Below are 21,990 nucleotides of genomic sequence, written 5' to 3'. Positions count from 1 at the left end.
TGTCTCCCGCCCCTAACATGGGACGCCTATACAGTATGGAGTAAAGGGGACAGGACGTAGAAGTAGGGCCTGCCCATAACTAAGCAAACTTTATCCCGCTGGATAATTTTCTGTATAGCAGAATGCTACCAGTCCACTGGAAAGGAAATACAGACAGGCATCAGGGCCCATTCGACGAGGTGAATCTCAGCGTCAACAGCATTACAAAGGGGAGTCCCTGTCCGGGATATTTGTTGCGTTGCGACATGGTCATCCCTTCATATCTTTACTAAGCACTACAGCCTGGATATGGCTCGTACAACTGATGCATGTTTTGGTAGGGCAGTGCTGCAAAATGTCTTTGTATAACTTTCTGCCCCCTGCCGCTTCATCGACTGCTTTGGGAGTCTATCAGATGAGGAATCTGTGGGAGAAAGGCAATCCATTGAAGGAGAAATTACTTACTGTAATGTTCTTTCTATGGATTCTTCTTCTGTAGGTTCCTCACCCCCCCCCCGTCATACCAACCCGTTCAGGAAGTCAGTGGTTGGTACGCATCTTCTCTTTTATGTTGACTTGGGGATGGTCCTCTTGTGTCCGTTTTTTTTCTTTTCTGCCACATGTTATTTTTTTTAAAGACATTTTTCTGATGCTACTTGGTAGTGTCTTTAGCAATTTTACCTTCTTTGGTGGTCTATAGTTATTTCATTTTTAAGAGCTCATTAGCCCGTTTGTTCTCTCTGCTTTCCTATGCAGCGTGGTGTGCTCAGGGAAAAAAGGGGGAAACTGAGGTGTGGGGCATGGTGACGAGGTATTTATTGGACGCCTGCGTCACATCCGGAGCTGACGACCAGATGCCAAGTAAGATGTATCGACGGTCGGGTCGAGCGCCACCACGCCCCGTCGAAATTTTCCTGAAGCAGCAGAGCTGGAGGGAATATCTATCAGATGAGGAATCTGCCGAAGAAGAATCCATAGAAAGAACATTACGGTAAGTAATTTCTCTTTCTGCCGGCATAGAAGGATTCAGGAAAAAGACGGGTAAAACCAAAGGCTCGTTGAGATGGAAATTTGAGGGAACTTTGGCATAAAGGCAGGGTAGGTCCACAGCATCACCCTCGTAGCGTGTCAACACAAGTACGGCTGCTTGCAAGAGAGCACCTGAATCTCCCTGACCCGCCTGGTCGAGGTGATGGCCACCAAAAAAAGCCGTCTTCCACGAGAGAAACTTCGAAGGGGCCTGATGCGTTGGTTCAAAAGGGGCTCCCAAGAACTTAGACAAAAACACGTTGAGCTCCCAGGCTGGAGCAGCAGCCTTCACTGGTGGAAAAGACCTTTCAGGAACTCCTTGATAACCCTGTGCGACCACAGGTATGGCTTACCTGGCGCCCTGGTGTAACGGGATATGATAGCCAGATGTACCTTGATCGAGGCATAAGCCAGGCCAGCCTTGACCAGAGAAAGCAGAAATGAAAGGAGCTGCAGTGTAATCTTCTGGGTCACGCAGGACTCTGAGAAACGTTTACACTTGTGGCTGTAACATGACAACATAGAGGAAGCTCTGGCCCTGGCCAGGTTCTGCTTGCATTCCAGCGGAAGGGAATACTGCCCAAACTCTAGGGCTGCAGGAGACAAGCCATGAGGCTCAGCGACGCTGGGTCGTGGTGCAGTATCATTCCGTTCCCCCGTTCCGAAGATGGGGAAGTGGAGGCAGTGGATGCAGCCGGATGGACAGAGCCACTGACATGTGGAGCAGGGCTGAATACCAGATCTGCCATGGTCACGCCAGAGCGATAAGCATCATCCTGCAATGACATTGTCTGAATGTGTTGATCACACGTAGCAGGAGAGTGATCAGAGGGAAGGCATACAGGAAGAGCCCTTCAATGGGAATGAGAAGGCATCCCCCAGTCCCCTCAGCTGAGGGAACCTGCTGGCGAGCTTCTGACACTTGAGTTGCCTGCCGTCGTGAAGAGGTCGATTCAGGGTTGGCCCCACTCGCTAAAGAGAAAGGACACCTGATTGTGACAAAGCTCCAACTCTTAGCAGGACCGCAGCTCCCTGCTGAGTGAGTCTGCTGTGGTGTTCCTGGTGCCTGGCAGGTGAAATGGGATGGGGAACATGTCCTGAAGAATGGCCCAGTGCCACAGGGACTGAGCCTCCCGTGAAAGCACTGGGGAGCACGTCCCGCACTGCTTCCGGATGTAGAACATGGTGGTGGTATTGTCCGTGAAGATCCTCACCACTGTGAAATACCTGAGGGTATATCACATAGCAAGAACAAAGTTATGGCAGAAAAAGTCACGAGTCCACAGCGCTTATACAGTGATTAAGAAAATAAACATCAAGGCTGCGGGTATCTGGGCGGTGTGGGTGTACTGCCAATACACATCCACAGGAATAGTTGAAGAAAAACAAAGATGTTCCCAGTCTCACTGCGCCAAGAAATGATAATTAGTTGTTTGTGCAAAGAGAAGCCTTTATTGTTTGTGCGAAGAGAAGCCTGACACGTGTTTCAAGCTGTGTACAGCTTTTCATCAGAGGCTTAGGTTGCAGCAATAAGAACTCCACATTTAAAGTAGGACAATGCCAGATACAGTTCTCGAAATGCCTCGCAGTTGCGGAAAGCTCAATGACCGTTTGTTTCAGTCTACTGGTGCAATGGTAACACGAGTAGACTGAAACAAACGGTCATTGAGCTTTCCGCAACTGCGAGGCATTTCGAGAATTGTATCTGGCATTGTCCTACTTTAAATGTGGAGTTCTTATTGCTGCAACCTAAGCCTCTGATGAAAAGCTGTACACAGCTTGAAACACGCGTCAGGCTTCTCTTCGCACAAACAATAAAGGCTTCTCTTTGCACAAACAACTAATTATAATTTCTTGGCGCAGTGAGACTGGGAACTTCTTTGTTTTTATATCACATAGCAAACCTTGAGAAACCCTTACTCAGGTAGCAAACAGAGGTACAGAATAAGGAGAGGAGGGCGAGATACCTGGAATTTTCATAGGCTCTGTAACAATAACCCCTCTGTACGGAACCAACCCAGTACGATCAGGATCTCAAACCCTGTCACATTCAGAAAATGTCTTTCCCAAGATCCCTGTTATCCTGTTCACTATCCGAATACTCCCAATCATTCTTCTTCCCGTCCCTCCGATTATTATTTTCTACACTTGAAACCTACAGTTCCCACAATCCCCCTTGTTTATTTCACGATCCTAGATATTACTGTTCACCCAGCAAACCCTACAAATCCCGTCCCTCTGAGTGTCACTTTCTGAACTCCCAGTCGAAAGTGACCCACAATTACAATTCCCACAATCCCCTATGTTCTGTTCACAATTCCGGTCATTCTCATCCATTACACACAACTTACCCATTTCGTCCTTCTCAACCAATCAACCGACCCCCTTCTAATAATAGGACTGTTGCCCCATCCGATCTCGTAGGACATTCCGTCACTCCAACCCCTTCCCTTTCCTGCATGAATATTGGTTTAGAATGAACTTGCAATAAGACTGTTTACCTGACCTGTCCCGACATGAGGGTCAGGCAAAGTCAGGCAACTGACACAAATCACACACACCCGACAGCTCTTCCTTTCCCCCACAGGGATAAAAGGAGGAGCAAGAGAGCACAAAGAGAGCAAGGCGAGTACGGCAGACAGCAGGACGAGGCGGCTAACCCGAGCAGAGGTTCAAGCGAAGGAGAAAGGTGGCAGGAATCGAGAGGGTGGCGATGAGAAAAGTGACCTTGCCCTTTTCATCCGAGACCCGCAGAACCTTTGAGGAAGAAAGCCTAAGACCGCAAACAATAGCACAAGTGTCTTGCAGCAGATGTCAATGGTACACGGGGCAAACTTATGCCAATATGGAGGAGCGAGGAAAGCTCCTGTGCCCGTGGTACCGACCTTGACTGAAAGAATCACAAAGTGACAAGTTTGAACAAAGTTTGAGGAACTGTGAATGAAATGTAAAAGTGTTAAGGGAAAACCAGCTGCAGAGGGAAACTGGCACCACGTGAGTGCCAACTCAAGAGACTCTGGTCGACCCCCATCTGAGTGACACTACAATCACCAGAAGGCCGTAGGAGGGCCAGCGAAATAGGTCAAAGTAGCCATACAGAGGGTCGAGCTAAATCCCTGTACAATCAGAAGACTTTGACCTACAAGCACTGTGAAAGAAAGGGAAGTTAATCCCGCAAACATTGAACTGGGTTAAAAGAGAACATTGAAAGCAAAGAGGGATCAGCGTCCAGAAGAGGGGGACCCAGGGGTGAGCCACTATCACCCTGATCGTGAGAAACAGTAAACCCGGTGAAGGGAGGCTAAGAATCGAGAGGGGTCAGAGCCCAGCAGAGGGGTATCCAAGGGTGAAAGTTGTCACCCCAAGATTGAGAAAAGTGGAAGCAAAGTTAAGAGAAGACAAGCGTGAACCCGAAGGAGGGATGCCAGAGAAGAAGGGTCCGAGCTCGGCAGAAGGAGTGCCAGAGGTGAAGCTATCATCCAAGTACTAGCAGTCATGAGGGGTCCGAGCCCAGCAGAGGGAGATCCAGGGGTGAAGCCATCACCAGAGTACCGCCAGTCGAGAGGGGTCCGAGTCCGACGGAGGGAGATCCAGGGGTGAAGCTATCATCCAAACTTCAAGTAAGAAAAGCACTGACATATACATTGAGGAATACAATTGAGAAGGGTCAGCACCCAGAAGAGGGGGGCCCAGGGGTGAAGCCATCATCCCATGTGAACTGTGGTAAATAATTGAAAAGGGTCAGCGCCCAGAAGAGGGGGACCCAGGGGTGAACCCATCACCCAGCTAATATTTGATAAAGAAACTTTTGTTTTTGTTAGCTGAACACGCCAGGCCCTCGAAGGCAAGAGACTGTCAAGGACACTTGGCCATCAACGGTCCTGCAAGCTGCCATTAGAACTGTCATCTTGTGCTGGAGAAACCCGAGACTGTACTATGCTCCAAGCTCCCATTTTACCCCGTGGGGAAAGGAGACCTAGGCTACCGCATCCTGACATATTCATTGAGAACGCTTCTTTGTTTTCTTGATAACTATCCCACACCCATTTTTGTATTAGTTCCAAGGCTTGGAAATAAGTTTCTTATTATAGGCCCTTTTTATTTGACACAACGCTACTAGGACTGCCTTATTTTTCATTTGATGGTCAACGCTTGCTACCATCTTAGATTTAGGTTTGGAAAAGGTGTTGTTTCAACCAGCATACACACCCTTGAACTGTGATCACTTGTGTCTGTCTTACTTGTTGTCACCATGAGTTTCTCACACCACCTTCCCCCACAGTTGAGGCAGGAATGACTTGAGGGCCCAGCAGCATGCCTGGAGTTCCAGGACGTTGTTGTGAAGGTCCTTTTCTTCCGGAGCCAGAGGCCATGTATGGGCCCCCCACCCTTCCAGAGAGGCTTCTGTGGTGACCATAGCCTGGTACGGTGGGATCTGAAAAGGAGCCCTCTGCGTCAGTTGTGGGCACACTTACCACCATCGTAGAGCTAGTTGGAACTCCTGGTTGAGGGTGATCTGGTCGTCCACAAGCCTGTAACTTGCAGCCACCGTGCATCCAGGCACTCCTGAAAAGGTCTCATCTGGAGTCTGCAGAAAGGAAAGAGGTGGATGCACGAGGACATCATGTCCAACAGCAACTTGACGGCCCGCATCATTGCGGACTGAGCCGACAATAGGCGCTGTACCTTTCCCAGGATGGCCGTCGCCCTCTCCTCCGAAGGGGTAGCCAGGCATGCAACCGTGTTGAGACGGGCACCCAGTAACAGAGCATTCGGAGATGGCTCTCTGCAGATGGATAGTTGATAGAGAATCCAAGCTCTGTGAGAAGGCGAATGGTCTCCGCAGTGTGCTGGGCTAACAGTGCATGAGAGCAGGAGCAGATGAGCCGGTCGTCCAGATAAGGGTAGAGGTGGATGCCCGTAAGGCATAGCTGCACTGCAACCGGAGCCAAGAATTTCGTGAACACCCTCAGCATTGACTTCAGGCTGAAGGGCAGGGCCTTGAACTGGTAGTGCTGCCTCTGGACCACGAACCTCAGGAACCTATGATGCTTTGGATGAATGGGAATGTGAAAGTAGGCATCCTCAAGGTTGCAAGGAAATCCCCCTCCACTGGCTGGTCGAGCAGGTGCAACAACGTGACCATCCTGTACTTTTGGGATTTCAAATACTTGTTGAGGCGTCATAAATCTAGGATTTGCCGCCACACTCCTGACTTCTTCTGCACCAGAAAGTATATGGAGTACGCTCTGGAGCCCCGGAGGCACTGGCATATTTCCATCGTCCCCTTTCTTAAAATGGCACTTGCGCGTTCTCAATGTCACTTGTCACTGGGCCTAGTAAGATCGTTGTTGTGTTCTCCCCTGTTCCCCTCCCTTGCCTTGTCGCGCTCTGAAACACTTGTGTATGAGCGCAATACAAATTAAATATCATATCATATCATAACCCTACCGCAGCAGAGAGGCCATGTGTAGCTCTTGACGCACCACAGGAGGAATGCTAGGGCACCTGTGTTGGAATTCCAGGGTGTGCCCCTGATGAAGAACGTCCAGCACCCATTTGTCTGTGGTGATGGTCTTCCACTTCTAGACACAGTTTGCTAGCCAGCCTCCCAATGGGGTGCAAATATGGGGGCCCTGGCCAGTTCAGGCCAGCTTGGTCATCTGTGTCCTGGCCTGCAGACGATTGCTGTGCTGTGCTCCGCTGCCGTACCCCTGTAAACGTCCCGTCGGCTTTCTGGGTCATGAAACGGGAGGGTTGACGATAGGGTGTGTTATACCCTTTCACCCTCGGGGGTTACGAGAAGTACTCTGATACCAAGTGCGGATTTAATGTGGTTTTTATTATTACAGCGCACCTTTAACTTATGGGTATCCCGTGGTCTGTTCTCAGTCCTGGTCGTTGTTGCTTCACAATGACCGTGTCCCTCTTTCAAATAACTGACAGGGTGTCCCCTTAAGAAGGAATGACCCACCTTTTCTTATGCCGGAGGCTTCCTCGGTGGCGGCTTTCCGCACTTAGCCTAGCTGGAGCATGCAGGTTTACCTACTCCCTCGGTGGTGATGTTCTGCATCTATAATCACCGGTTCCTGCTGGTTTAACCTCTCCTTCGGTGGCGGCGTTCCGCATTTAGCATAGCCTGTTAATACAGGCTCAACTTTTCTCTCAGTTGCGGCATTCCGCATCTACAAATAAATAGTCGGGTTATGCCTTATAAATCATAGGTCAGCCTGTTTTCTTACAGTATTTCCATGCGCGTTCAGTATGCCCACCAAAACGCTTCACCAGCAGCGTTCTTCTCAGTCTCCTCACCTCCTCCTTGCTCTTCCTCGCATCTGGCATCCTGCAGTCCCAGACACACCCACCAAAAAGAAACAAGGCGCTCATTAATATAACGTTTCTCCCAAAGTTCACACCTGTGCTGGCCTCTCCACTCCCTCGCCGTCCTGCCAGCTACACGCCCTCCAGATTAACCCCTGCCTCAACCATCTCTTGCATGCTGTGCTCCCAGGCTCTGGTGGACTATGTCACTCTCATTACGGTGCTCTGCCGCTGCATCCTCATGTACCCCCTTGGAGGACCTGACAGACTTCCCCCTTTGAGGAATGAAAGGACGACAACCTCCTCTGCTGCAAAGTCCCCATCGTGCGTGCCATCACCAAATCCGTCTTAATCATCTGGAAAGACTTGTCCACAGTCTTGCCAGATTGTCACTATCAAAGGGCATGTCCACCGTTTTGGACTGGACATTGGCCCTGAAGTTAATGGCCTTCAGCCATCCTTCGCATCAGTGGGGCACCTCATTGCCCATCTGGTGGAAACCAGAGTCTGCGATGCCCAGAGCCACCTTGATGGTGTGATCTGAACCCTCCTCTCCTTCCTGGAACAGGGTCAGGGCCTCAACCTTCTTGTTCTCTGAAAGGAAGTACAAAATGGGCCTGAGCTTATACCAGAGCTCCATGCCATAGTGGGACAGGATGGCCAGGGCATTGTCGTCCTTTACGGTGGAGGAGGCAGTGTAACCGATTTTCTTTCCCACTGCATCAAGCTTCTTCCCCTCCTGGTTCAGACGCCATATGGCCGAAGAAGATGGATTCGATGAGCACATCCCGACAGCGGCAGACACCATGAAGTTTTTTTTTCCAGCCTGTCTCTCTTGGGAGGAGCAGTACTTGGCGTCTTCATCAGGGCCAAACCTTCCTCCCAGACATCATCCAGCAAGGTATCAACACAACGGTATTCTACCTGGACTCCCAGCGTTGGAACATAAACTCCTCCTTTCTTGTCTCCTCCGGTACCAAATTGAAGAGGGCAGGGTCCCTCGTGATCATGGCGTGAAAGGAACCGACTTCATCTGGTGGCAAAGCTCTGTGGGCTCGTCGGCACCTAGCATCTGCATGTCTGCTGGGATATAGTCATCAGACTCATCGGTATGAGTCACAGTAGTGTCTGTATCCGTACCGGTGTCCGTGCATGGCGGTTCCTCCACCACAGGGGTCAAAGGCTGATGCAGCAGTGGTTGCGGCGTCGGCTAATGTCTTGGGCCCGACGGGTCTCTTGGCTTACGCTTTGGCCTGGAAGGGCTTCTGGCCAGCGGCCTTGAGGGACTCTGGGGTCAGGACAGGCACAGAAGTAGCACACAGCCTTTTTTGTATCTCCGATACCAACATGTGTAGGGTTGTAAAGATGTGAGCGGGACAGCCGGAAACTGATTCGGGCTGAAGCGCCTCCTTGGACTAGATGGCAGCTCAGGCTCGGCCCACAGAGATCCATCCATGGACACGGTCCCATGGCGCGTTTTGTGGTCTGAGTAGTCCTCGGGCAAGCTGTCGTCATCGGAGCTCATGTAGATGTTTAGAGGCTTCTTCAGAGAATCCCTTGGCATCATCGGGGACACCCCCCCCTGTCTAAGGGGCGTGGTGCAGGAGTTCCGTAGGCAGTAGCTGATTTTTTACCTTACCCTAAACTTTCGGGACTGATGCAATGATGAGGACCACCACCTTCACAGGAGCGTCGGCTGTTGTTGTTGGAAGAGCTTCTGCAGAAGCTGTAGGCCGTGGAGCCAAGGCAACAGAGGGGTTGCTGTTGTCTTGATTGTAGAGTCCACCATAGTTGCCAAGCCCCCATTTGACAAAGTAGTGGTATTGATGGTCATTGACGGGATAGTCGACGTGGATGCCAGTGCTTTCATCTACAGGATCATGATCACCGACAGGGTCGAGGTCGTCAATGGAGTGGATGTCCCGGAAGACGAAGCAGTCATCGACAAAGTCGTGGTCCTGGTCGCTGAAAGTGTTGTCAACGGGGGGCTAGAGGAACCACCCAAGCACTTCTCCTTTGTAGACTTGTCCGAGGACAACAATCGAAGCTTTAAGGGGGTCAAGGACTTCCTCTTGAAAGGACGACCCCTAACTGGCAGCCTCAGTTGCTGCACCCAAGCTCCTAGCTGCCTTGTACAACTCCCCCTGCATCGCCTAGGGAGTTAATCTCCCATTGCCCTGCTCTTTGGCCTCTTACCTTGTCTCTTTCCCAAACTTTAGCAACCAGAGACGCATCTCTTCTTTACAGTCCAATTCCCAACCTCCTGTGGTTACGGTCCAATTCCCAGGCAGTTAATTTTGGGGATCTGTGCTGCTCGCCCGTCTCGTCACCTGCACAGAACCTGTTTCTCCATCTGCAAGGGGTATGGATACAGCTGGGGCTTGCACAGGACAGCCCTTCACTCCCATTGTACTAGGGTCTTATACAGGGATGCAGCTCCCCTCTTTATAGATACATTTTCCCTGGGCCAGCTTCCCTTTTTTTCTTGGGCCCTGGGTCTCCCGATGGGGCACAGCTCCCCCTATTCCTTGCTCAGCGCTTGCCAAATGTACCTGAGCTCGCCCTCTTTCTTCTTTCTGTGATGTCATGAGGCTGCAGCTTCCCCTTTTCCTGGCCCTTGGTGATGGTACTTACTTGCGTGGGGGTAGTGATTCCTTTCCTTCTTCTCTGCACATGCTGCAACAGAATGGTCACGTTAATCTTCACTCTTATGCCACGCGGGTCCGTTTTTTGCCTTAGAGAAGACCAACTTGTCGCCAGTGTAGAAAAGTATGTTCCTTGGACACATCTTTCAGATTCCACAAGCTAGCTTTATTCTTGTCAGGTTATGATCCATTAAGATGGCAAGTGTGAACCACTGGGTTCCAACGGACATACAGTATAACCTTCATTACAGGCCATCAAAGTACATCCTACAAATACAGTTATAAAACTAAAAATACAATTCTAATGCATAATTACAAGTGCACAACAAAAGAAAAACAAAAAGGCATTGCAAAGTACTGCCCCCTTCCTGGGAGCCCAATACAGAACTTTTAAACCAATGGTCAGATCCCACCAGCCCCTGATCCCTGCTATTTCCCAAAGCGCCTCGGACCCAAGGCTGTCAAGTCTGCCCCTGAGAGGGGACTGTTGCTAGGGCGGCCCCAGTGTGGCACACAGGGGCATGGCTGGGGAATGAACAAGCTGTGATGCCTCTTTTCCTTGACTGCTCGAGGCCATTGCACTTTTCCAGGACGGCCCTTGCCATGTGGGTGTCCCCCAATACTAGTCTGAAAATGTCCGATTTTGCTAAGGGATTAGACAGTCTGGTACACTTCAGCAAAGATCCCCTGGATACAAACCCCCATTCCCCCACAGCCTGCAGCCAGTGAAGCCATTTGTTCTGAAGGGCATCCCTTGGTTCTCTTGCGTCAGAGAATCGTTTTGGGACACCGTTAAGAAACACCCTGGGGCTGCTGCGGCCTTCACGAAGGTGATACCCAGGCAGAGGCCTACACAGACCAGGGATTAAGATACTAGCCTCGCTCCCCACTGGGCGCAAGTTGCCCTGGGCTCTCCCAACGGGGTTCCGCAATGCCATGGGTTCGATCCCCGAGACTAAAGTACCGGTGATCCCAATGGTCTCCCTTCGTTCGGATAATACTGGGGGGAAGACCACCTCTGGTTGACTCCTCGTGGAGGGGGGGGCCTAACCACAGAGGAAGGGGACAGCTCAGGGTGCGAGGCATTTATTCCCTTGACCAAGCCAAGATTCGGTCCCCCAGGCCCGATCCCTGATGGACACATTCCTCCCCTCCCCGCTCCTCCTTCCTCCTTAACCCCCAGTGCCCCCTTAACGAATTGGTGGAAGCTGTGGAAGGTGGGACTGATGGACAGAGTTCTCCTTTTTTGGTGGCATTAGAAGCCCAAAGAGGGCTGAGACGAAGGATTGAGCTAGCCGCAGGCATAAGCTGGCTCCCAATGCTGGATGGAGAGCTGAGCTTCTCTCCCAGGCACGCACCCGAACCAACTGTGCCCACACCTCCGGCATCCAGTGTCATGGGCACAGGAAGCAGAAATAAGTGTGCTTCAGGGAGAACCAGTGTCGACTGCAGGACTTTGGTATCAGGACCTGGACCTGGGCCAGAAGTTGGATAAGTGGAAGCCAGTTCCAAGAGGGGCACACAGGTTGAAACCAAGGGTGGGGCCAGCAAAACAGGAACACCAGTCAACTTCGAGATGCCCAATGAAATCCTCTCACAGCCATTTGCCAGGTTGTTCAAAAGGTCAGCAGTGGCCACAAAATCAAAGCCCCCACTGGGGGTAAGCAAGTTGGCATGGGGTGCAGATCCTTCCAAACGGGGGCAAGCCAAACTATTGGTTGACAGAGGAAACAGCACAGTACCACAGGACCCAGGGGTGTAGTAAGGGACCTGCCAGCAAACTGTATATGTGGGGAAGCAACAGTGTGGGCTCCACAGAGACTCCCTCTTTGTCTCTCTCTATGTCTCTCTATTCATCGCAGGCAGTGGCCATAGGCGCTCCATTCCCACAAAGGGTCCCATTACATGGTTCATTGCCCTGAGCGACCCCTGGGATCATGCACAGCAAGCCCCTCCTCAGTCTGCTTCCTAAAATGGGCTTGCGGTGTGCCAATGGGACCGGGCGTCCTTGAAGGTTCGAAAGAAGGGAGGATTGCGACAGGTGATGGGGGGAGAAAGGGGAAGAGAGGTCCCCTCCTTCTGAGGCTCCTGAGGTGGCATCCCAAGGAGGGCCCACCATCATGTGAGTTGGAGAGTTGGGGGCCCCGAGAGACCACTCCAAAATTACCAAAAGTGACCAAGTTACCAAGATCCAAAAGTTTGCAGGAGGGAGAGGATGGCACACCCCCCAACGCTGGTCCACAACAGTTTATGGCTCACCTCACAGTCCGGTCCAGCAAACCAGACCCCGGGGGACCACTAACACCCCCCAGTGGGCCGCCAATACCCCGCGCCCTTGTCCCATGCAGGCTGAGGTCGGCGGCAAGTGTTGGCGAGGTGGCGTGGCCAAAAGTACCGCGGCCCTCCAGGGACGAAAAAGCAAACAGCAGGCTTCCAAAACCCAGTGCCCTTGACCCCCGCGGGCTTCACCTGCATTCACACCAAGCACATTACAACAGTATCAAAAGAATTGCAAAGACTCAAGTGCAAGATGAGAGGACTCCCAGCACTGAAATGTGCGGTAAAAATATGAAGATGGCCACCAGGGGTGGTACTTAGGGAGACGACTGTCATTGGATTGGGGCAGTATGACCCAAAGGACAGTGATTGGTTTAGAGGAGAAAAGCTGTTTTCAGGCTAAAGCAAAACTGCTTTTCTTTTTACTGAGGATTCCCAGCCTGACAATGGGGAATTTTCACGAGCAGACACCATGCTGGAAAAAAGATGCTCCTCACATGAGTTCTGCAGTAACCCACAGAGAACATCTCTAATACCCAGACCCTACTGCTTCCTTAAAAGCTGCCTTTCCATAACAATATGTATATTTAATAAAAGTGCCCAAAGCACAATTCCTCATATCAAATGATTGTATTACAACTAAAGTGCATCGTGATGCAGCGGTGTGTATAATGAGGCACTGTACTTAAATGTGCATTGTTGCATGGGTGCCTTAGTGTGCCACTGCAATTAAAGGTGGATTGTTGCAAAGGCACACATGTAGTGCCAAGGAAGTTAAAGGTGCATATCCTAGCTGTACCTATTCACAATTTTTATAGTGCACCTTTTCTCAATACCAATTGTTTTTTTGCTTATAAACTGTAAACCTCACCGGTAGGACAAACCTGGCCCAGAAGAACAGAAGTCCTGGTGTTGAAGTAGGTGCAGTCACGGTCCCACAATGGCAGCAGGTGGCATACAAGGCTATCGGTGCAGCAACGTTTCTTTCATTGTCTTTTGCATTTGTCTTGAGGTTTCTGTGTAACCTAAACCAGATAGTCTTTCCGGCTACTCTGTTGCTTTCCGTTGCTCTGTGTCCTCAACATTGTGTCTTTACAGGCTCAGCGCGAGGGCTGAGAGGGTTGAAAGCGTACAATGCAGTTGTGCCCCCACTAGTCAAGGAACAAGGCATCACTGCTAGGTCCTAATAGAGTTCAAGAGGTGCACATTAAAACATACCAGCAGGGCTTTGCCTTGAGAAGGGTCTTGGAGAGGGCTGTACACAGGCTGAGATTTCTCACAATAAGCAGGGCCACAAAGGCTCATTTGTGTCTTCAGCGATGCATCCAAGGAGATGAACAAGGCAAAGGGGTGTACCTTTTCTAATTATACAGAATTTGCGGCTTATCGGAAATATCCAAGCACAGTTTTACATCCATTGACACCGCTGGCGGACAACTAATCTCTTAGGGGCTGCCACTTTTAAACTAGGCAAACCTGTTCCAGGCTTTGGGCTGGTATGTGTATTTCAGCTTGAACTCTGAACATTCACACATTCCAGTTGTGTCCGGGCAGAAAGAGCACAATAAATACCATAAACAAGTGTCACATGCATATCCATCATTTCATGGAAACAAAAGCTAGTCTCCAGGGCTACCTGTTAACAGACAACTGAGCTCATGTAGAGCAGTTCCTACCATCTGCATGTCCTCACTCCTGCACATATGGCAGAGAAAGGACCACTGCTAGTACATTGTACTTTATGTTATTGTCAGCGGCATCCGCGGGTTGCAGCCCGTTTCCTAAACTATATGTTGGGTAACTGTCACCAACCAGTTAGGTTGTTGACACACATCATGAACGGACGCCCTCTCAGACATCTGTCTTTTTTATCATGGAACATTGCAGGCGCTGAGTCCAAGCTCTCGCACAGGGAGATAACTGTCACCTTGAGGGAATACGATATCATGTTGCTTCAGAAGACGTGCACACTTTCTCCATTATGTTTTGATGGCTATGTCTCAGTATGTGTCCCAGCTGAGAAAGGTAGACGCGGGCGATGCTTTGGTGGCCTGGGAATCTTGGTGAAGGCTTCTTTAACCTTAATGTTGATGGTGAGAGAAACTAAGAACGGGAATGTGCAATGCATCACTGCACGCCCTGCCAGTGGCTGTCATTTATTCATGGTCAACTTTTATAATAGTCCACACATTACTAACCAAGGGTCCCCCATGTGCACTGAAAGATCTGATTGAAGCGCATGGTAGTGATAATGGGAACCGGGGTTCATTGCTAATACTGGCCGGTGATTTTAATGCAAAACTAGGTCTAGGGGAGCTGTCTGTAAATATAGATCCTGGAGAAGAATTTGCTTATGGGGTAGCCCCTGCACAAATGGAGGATGAAAGAATGTGTGCAAGGGGATTGCAGTTTTGTGAGTGGCTTCATGAGTGGGGGGTCCGGTCTCTGAATGGCCGTGTAGGCATAGACCGGCCCGGGAGGCCAACCAATGTGGGTACACAGGGATCCTCCACGATTGACTATTTTTGTCTTCACGTAAGAGATTGGCACTTAATCAAGGAGTTTGAGGTCCTTAAAAGCCTATGTAGTGACCATCACGCATTGCGGCTGGTCCTGTGAATTGACTCACCGATGGTTCCAACTGTTAATTTTTCACACTTGGACCATTGTGGTCTCAACCCCCTGTGTAAACGGAGAATAAAATGGGCTAAACTGGACCCTGTGGACACACAGTCTTCCATTTGCAAAGCGAATAGTGAGGAATTTATGCTTATCCTATCAAATGATTATCCCACAGGCTCCATAATCTCAGCATCACAGAAAATGTGGGACACCATGTCGAATATTTTCCAAAGGGATTTTAAATTGGGGAGCAAAGGGATTTTAAATTGGGGAGAAACAAACTGGAAACCTGGTTTGACAACCCCTGTCGGTCAGCACAGAAAAACCTCAAAGTTATCCTGGCTGCAAAAGATAGCACCCGGCGGGACATAATTGCCACTCGGGCGGATTACAAACGCGCCCTTGTTAAAAGGAAGTCCTACCTAGATGAGCAGGCCTGGGAGGAACTTCTTCAGGCTATACAGTCACGAGATTCCCCAACATTTTGGGAATTTGTGGCTAATGGGCCCCCCACAAAAGACTGAAAACATGCAAAGAGAATACTGTAAGCGCCCTGGCTTGGCCTGACCACTTAGTACCTTATATAAAGTTCTTCCATCTTTTAGCTATGACAGTCCTCGTGGCTCTCCCTTGCGTTTTACAATTAAAGAGGTAGAGTTGTCTATAAGTAAGCAACTCCCCAATCGTGCTCCCGGACCGGAAGCCATTCCAGCTGACATTTTCGGCAACGAGGTGGACTTGTGGGCTCCATTACTAACCAAGTCCTTTAATGCATATTTATAACTGGGCACCTATCCGGCAACATGGGGACAGGCCATAATTTTTTCCATTTTTAAGAAGGGTGACCCTGGTAGCCCTCTTTCATATCGTCCGATCTCCCTCTTGGACACCTCATTCAAAATCTTTGGTAGGGCAGTTTTGGCACGGCTTGAACAATGGATCTCTGACTCGGGGGTACTTACAGAGACCCAATATGGTTTCCGCCCCGGCCTGGGAACTATGCACCAGGCTCTGAATCTATACTTGGTGGGTGCTTCATCAATCTATGTGAGGGGTGAGCCACTATATTTGGCTTTCATGGACCTGAGCACTGCATTTGACAAAGTGGACAGGGCTATGCTCTGGGCCGTGCTCAGGTCCATGGGCTGTCCGGAGGATCTGGTTAAGGTGCTCCAAATAATCCATGAAAATACATCAGCCTGTGTGAGATTTGGTGACCAGGGACAGTGCACAGCTTTTTTCGAGACCTTCTTGGGTGTTCACCAGGGTTGCGTTGTGGCACCGGTAGTACTTTTCGCTTTGTATATAAATGGTGTACACCAAGCCCTTGCTAATTCTAATGCTGACTATATTAGGATAGAAGGTGTACCCCTACCTGTCCTAGGCTATGCTGATGACATGGTTATCATAGCGCGTACCCCCATAGCCTTACAACGCCTGGTGGATGTTTACACTGAATTTATGGCCTCTCACAAACTTTCGGTGAACTCCAAAAAATCAGCTGTTATGGCTTGCAGGAGCACTGGTGTCAGACACCTCAAGATGCGGAGGATACTGAGTGGTGGAGAACCCATTCCCAGGGTTACTAGTTTTGTATACTTGGGAATTTGCTTTACTGAGAACTGGCGAGGGTTTGGTCATGTGGACAAACAATGTACAAGGATGAAACAGGCATTGGGGGGTTTGTCCCGTTTTCAAAATGACTGTCTAGGGCATCCACTCAAGCTAATTCTTGAAGTCTACCGGGCATAAACCAAAACAGCCACTAACTATGGGGCCACACTGTGGGGCATTGAAAAGATTCCAAGTATCGAAAAAGTTCAGAACATTTTTCTAAAAAAACTAGTTGGCCTACCGCAGTCCGCGCCAAACTATGGCACCCATTTGGTACTTGGGTGCCCTCACATTGGTGATGAATGGCTATTGGTCCCCCTTGCACACAAAATCATAACAGCACTGGTGAGAAGTTCGGCTGCAAAGAAAATACTGTGGCTTATTTACATTCAGAAATGTGTGAGTCAGTTAAACTGTGCTAGCCTTATCTGTCCTCCAGCCTTTCTGACTCTGTGTGTCATGAGAGCCCACATGCAATTGTTTAAATCCATTCTTGAGTCAAATAGAGAGTCCTCTGCATTCGGCATTTGTGCAAACAGAAGGCATGTTCTTTTAACCATTGCAGATACTATTCAGCCGTATTTGTTATATAGTAATAAACCTTATGGCCGTTGGGCACTTACAAGAGCACGATTTGACTGTCTATGGGTGGGGGACCAACTAAAAACTGGTCTCACAATGCTCAATCTCAGGCCTGTCCTTGCTGTCAGTGCCCTGTGGAGGACCTTTTGCATTTTGTGCTGTTTTGCCCAACATAAATGGACTTAAGGAGGAAAACATTCTTGCCATTACTGAGGTCCGCTGGAATGTCTCAAGACAGGCCGGCCCTTTGCTATCTACTCTCAGCTGCCACGCTGCCTGTGGCTTGAGGCTCGGTGGACTATTTGAGAAAGGCCTGGCATCGGAGAACTAAAATCAATTCTCAAAAATTTGACTGAACATTGAAAATCTAATGATTACTCTGGCATCCCCTCGGAGGATATTAATCGGCATACACACAGGCACTTTTAAAACTCTGTCATTTTATCTAATGTGTTTTTACTTTTATGTCATGTATTTTGTATTGTATTTTTATCTTGCATTGTTGTTTATGGAAATTTGTTTCTGAATAAACGTATTGATGATGAACTGCCACCAACCAGTTAGGTTGTTGACACACATCATGACAGTAGTCACAGTGGACAAAAACAGGATACATGGCGGTTCCTCCCTGAAAGGCCAAGGGCACCTCAGGGGTGCATCTTTACAGATCAGCCTCGCTTCTGAGCTCTTTGATCAGGTCTTATCAGGGAAAAATAGATTAAGCAGGGCCCCTCCGAAGAGGCGCAGTATATATTTTCACACTTACTTTATTATTATTACTAAAGATAATAACAAATATCAGATTTTATACAGTGCTTCAATCCAGAGTCCTCCTGTGTCTAAGCACTATGATCAAAACTTGTATTATTACCCAATGTAATGCGACTCAAATGATAGAACTTGGAAGAATAAAGGGATGAGTCTGCTCTGAGGAGATTTAAACTTGGCCAATGTCAGAGGCGAGTGAATAACCTGTGAGCTATCCACCCAGTGGTAGTGTATTTCGGCAAATCTAGACACTGCAAACTGTGCTGTGCTGCTTCACACAACTGATGTATGAATCTAATAACAGAGATTGCAACCCCATAACATCACTAATCGTGTTGTTTCTTTTCTGTGGATATTCTGAAAATGTCAGAACACAAATACATTTGATGAATTATGGCCATAGAAATGGTGACCAATGCACATTACAGATGTCATTTAACATAATATGAAATCACATACTAGCATTTTATATTTTGGCAATCTATATTTCTGTATACATTTTATGGTTTAAGAAAACCTGTTATACTTTAAAAAATAAATATATATTGCAAGTACATACCTTTGATTATATTTCAGGAGAGCCCCTGGAATGTTGTTAATAATAAGGGCAGGTGCAGCACCCTCATAATAATCACAAAACGTTATTACAACGGAATGATCAGCAACATTAACATCCACCATTATTCCACCACTCTGTGAAGAAAAATAAAGTTAACATAAATGCCCCAGTAAAACCACCCACCTGACATTTTGCAAGGGGTGTAATGAATAATAAATTTAAGTTTTCAGCCAAATAGTTGGACAAGTATTCGACTGGAGTCAAATACAGAGCCGAATAGTTGCCTTTTTAATAAATAAAGTTATGTAGACAAGAAAAACACTTTGTAATTTAAAAACACTTTGAAATATGTATATCCAGTGCTTATTGCATTCCTTGGAATATATTAATTGAAAAAAAACTGTTCAATAACAGCATAGTTCGTATTTCTGTGCATTTATTGGTGTCGTTTGTTGGAAAGAGCCCAAGTAACTAATACTAGCCCAAAAGTATAGTATGCATGTATGTATGCAATCACTGTGAGGGGAGACTGAGATGTGTCCACTTGTACTCAAATGCTCCTTTTGGGCATGTCCATCTTTATCCTTCTAGCTCCAACAAGGCACTGAAACACAAAAGGATTTATACATCAATTAGTACCATGCTGACTGCTGATGTACTACTGAATACAAACCTGTGGGATGCTAAATCCATGCTTTCATTCTGGTATACTGAGTGGGGATGAGACATTTCATTAATAGATACTATTTTTCTTTTTCAGGTGGGGTATGTTTGCAGTGTTTTTGGGCATGGTAAAAAACACCAGTCAAAAATATATAGGGAATGCAAAGTCCTCCAGTCTTCTCGGCTGGCCTTATAGGGAAGGGACATTGCAGGTTTTCAGCTCTTTAGTTGACATGTGCATATTCATTTTACTTACTTGTTTCACTTGTACATCCATTTAGTCCAATGTTTCTAAATTGTAAACTGACACCACTGAGTCTGGAGAAGGCTGAGATCTGAGTCATCTGGGGAAAGAATCCGGGACCCAGTACTTCTTCTCCAGCCTGTCACACTTCGATGGAGTGGTATGCGGAGCCTTCATTATAGCCAATCCGTCTTCCCAAATGTTGTTCAACAACAGGACCAACACTAACAGTCTTCCCTGAGGACTCCCTCTGTTGAAAAGGGAAGCCTTCCTTCTTCTTCTCCTCTGGCACCAGATTGAAGAACTTGGCCACCTTCGAGATGGAGTGGAACAAGACAATTGTGTCTGATGGTGAAGCCCTGGCAGGCTCGTCAACATCTGGCGGTTCCCTGTTAAAGGGAAAAATACTCATACTCATCAATTTGAGTCGCAGTGGTGTCGATGTCAGTTCCAGTGTCTGTGCAAACTGACTTCTTTTCCACAGGGGGCAAGGCCCCAAAGCGTATGTCCAGGGGTGACCGGCACCCTACGGGGTGATGTCGGCTGACGCCTAGGTGGCCTGGGAGGACTCCTGGCTAAACCAGATGCAGGAGCAGCAGGCAGCCGCTGCTGAATCTCTGCCACCAAAGTATGCTCGGTGGACCGGCTGTCCAGTGACATATCCCTCAGTGTAGGAGGGGGAACAAATAGTGCAGCCGGAGCTGGAAACACGCTTAAACCCCTTGGAGGGTCAAAAGGCTGGTATGGCTCATGAGATGGTGATCCCTCCTGAGACATGGGTCCCCAACATCCCTCATGGTCTTAGTAGAAGTCTTCTGGAAGCTCGTCCTCAGAACTGGTGTAGACATGCAGAGATTTCCTCGGATATCCCATGGGAGCCAGAAGAGACACCTTGGCAGGCCTGGGCAGGTAATCAGTAGGAAGAAGCAAGTCTCTCAATCTACCCGAATCCTTTGGGAAGGAGGCTATGCTGGGAATCTGCAGGATAGGAACAGGGCCAGCCAACAACAAGGTCGTGGTCGGGACTGCTGACAGAGGCCTCGGAAACAAAGAGACCCTCAGAGAAGTCAATGTTTAGTTTGAGACGACAGTCACTGCCAAACTTTTCGTCGATGAAGGAAGAGCTGCTTTCGTTAATGGGGTAGTCAACGAGGAGCTTGTTGATGAAGCGATTGTTGATGGTGCAGTGGTCTCGGTCGTTGACGAAGAGGCTGCCAACGAAGTGGTGGTCCTGCTGGATGGGGTTGTCAATGATAGGGCCTGTGTCGCCAAAGGCAACAAAGACGGCAGAGCTACCGACAGGCCTCCAGGAGATCTGCTCTCCAATGGCTTGTCCTTAGATGCAGTCAAGGACTTCCTCGCAGATGGAGGTAACCCACCAGCCGGCAGGTAAACTGTTGACGGAGATGGCGACGAAGACCGGGCACTTCCAGAACTTGGTGCCACAGCTGCAGCGACCGCTTGGAAAGCAGATGGCGGGTGGACCTTTGCCTTTTTTAGATATCCCCAGAAGGAGCATCGTCAAACGAACTCAACCTCTTCTTTCCAGAGGGAGTACAAGCTCATGGGACCTGCGGCCCTGGATGAGGCATGACTGCACCCGGGGCCGAGTCCCATGCTCAATCCAAGCCACTAACCTCCAGTGGAGATTCTTCTTGGTCTTCGACAAGAAGCTACGGCAGATGTTGCATCCGTCCATGTCGTCATCCGGGTGAAGACAAAGGCAGGTGCCGATCCTCAATGAAAATGTGCTTCTGGCCACAGGTCTCAGTCTTTGAAGAGACTTTTCTTTGCCACATCGGACAAGGTCGAGGTGAAGAGGTAGGCCGAAGCCTGGGCCTGCTCAAGTCACAGAGAGAAGATCCAATGATGAAAGAGGCGATTTTCGCTGACAACCGGTCCCCGCTGCCAGTAGTCACTGCGTGACGGTTTATGAAGAAGATGGAGGAAATCTCAGAAAATAGTCAAAAAACATCAACAGCAATTCACACATTTCAAGGAGCAAGCACAAGGACTCCCAACACTACAAACGTACAGTAAAATCTGAAGATGGCCACCAGAGGTGGAGCTTAGGAGGACAAGTGTCATAGGCTGTGGGCAGTATGCCCAAAGGCCACTGATAGGCTATAGAGGAGACAAGCATTTTTAAGTTTAAAGCTAAACTGCTTGCTTTTTATCAAGGTTTCTGAGCCAAACGACAGGGAATATTCATGAGCATGTGAATCCATGCAAGAACCCATGCTGGAGAACCCTGGATTCATCACATGTCTTTTATGAAGCTCCTCATCTTTGGCATACGTTGCTTAAGATACAAATCAGCAAACATAGCTAGAGGTTGCAGCATGGCGTTGACTCCAGATGTTATTGGATGACCCAGGGGCTCAGTCACATTTTTTTGACCGCTCGGATATCAGATCTTTCGTAAGGGCATCTTTATCTCAGGTAGAAATCTGCTTAGTCAGTTTGAAGGGTCTTCACTAAATCTTAGGTAACTTGCATTGTCACTTCATTGCATAAACACACTGCTTTACATATTGTCTGGCCATTAGTACTATGGCACCCCTTTGTCTGTTGGTTTTACGACTAGTTGCATATTTTGAAATAAGGATTCCAATGCAAATAGTTCTTGTTTGGTGACATTATTGTGGCTTGCTATGACCACCTTTTCAAGGCGTTGTGCATCTTGT

At 48.6% G+C, this 21,990-nt stretch overlaps 1 protein-coding gene across 4 annotated transcripts in view; it reads right to left on the bottom strand.

Moving 5' to 3' along the window:
- The window catches only part of VPS13C (vacuolar protein sorting 13 homolog C), a 5,236,720-nt gene that overhangs the window by 1,531,515 nt on the left and 3,683,215 nt on the right, over nucleotides 1-21,990 (bottom strand). For all 4 annotated transcript variants that reach the window (XM_069624493.1, XM_069624490.1, XM_069624491.1 and 1 more), the window contains one exon: nucleotides 18,397-18,530. In XM_069624493.1, coding sequence (XP_069480594.1) covers nucleotides 18,397-18,530 — 134 coding nt within the window. The remainder of the gene's footprint in view (nucleotides 1-18,396; nucleotides 18,531-21,990) is intronic.

The sequence above is a fragment of the Ambystoma mexicanum genome, chromosome 11, assembly GCF_040938575.1.
Source record: "Ambystoma mexicanum isolate Mex_15411 chromosome 11, UKY_AmexF1_1, whole genome shotgun sequence".
Taxonomy (NCBI): domain Eukaryota; kingdom Metazoa; phylum Chordata; class Amphibia; order Caudata; family Ambystomatidae; genus Ambystoma; species Ambystoma mexicanum.
The sequence above is the reverse complement of the archived record's forward strand: the minus strand, read 5'-3'. Positions and strand labels throughout refer to the sequence as shown.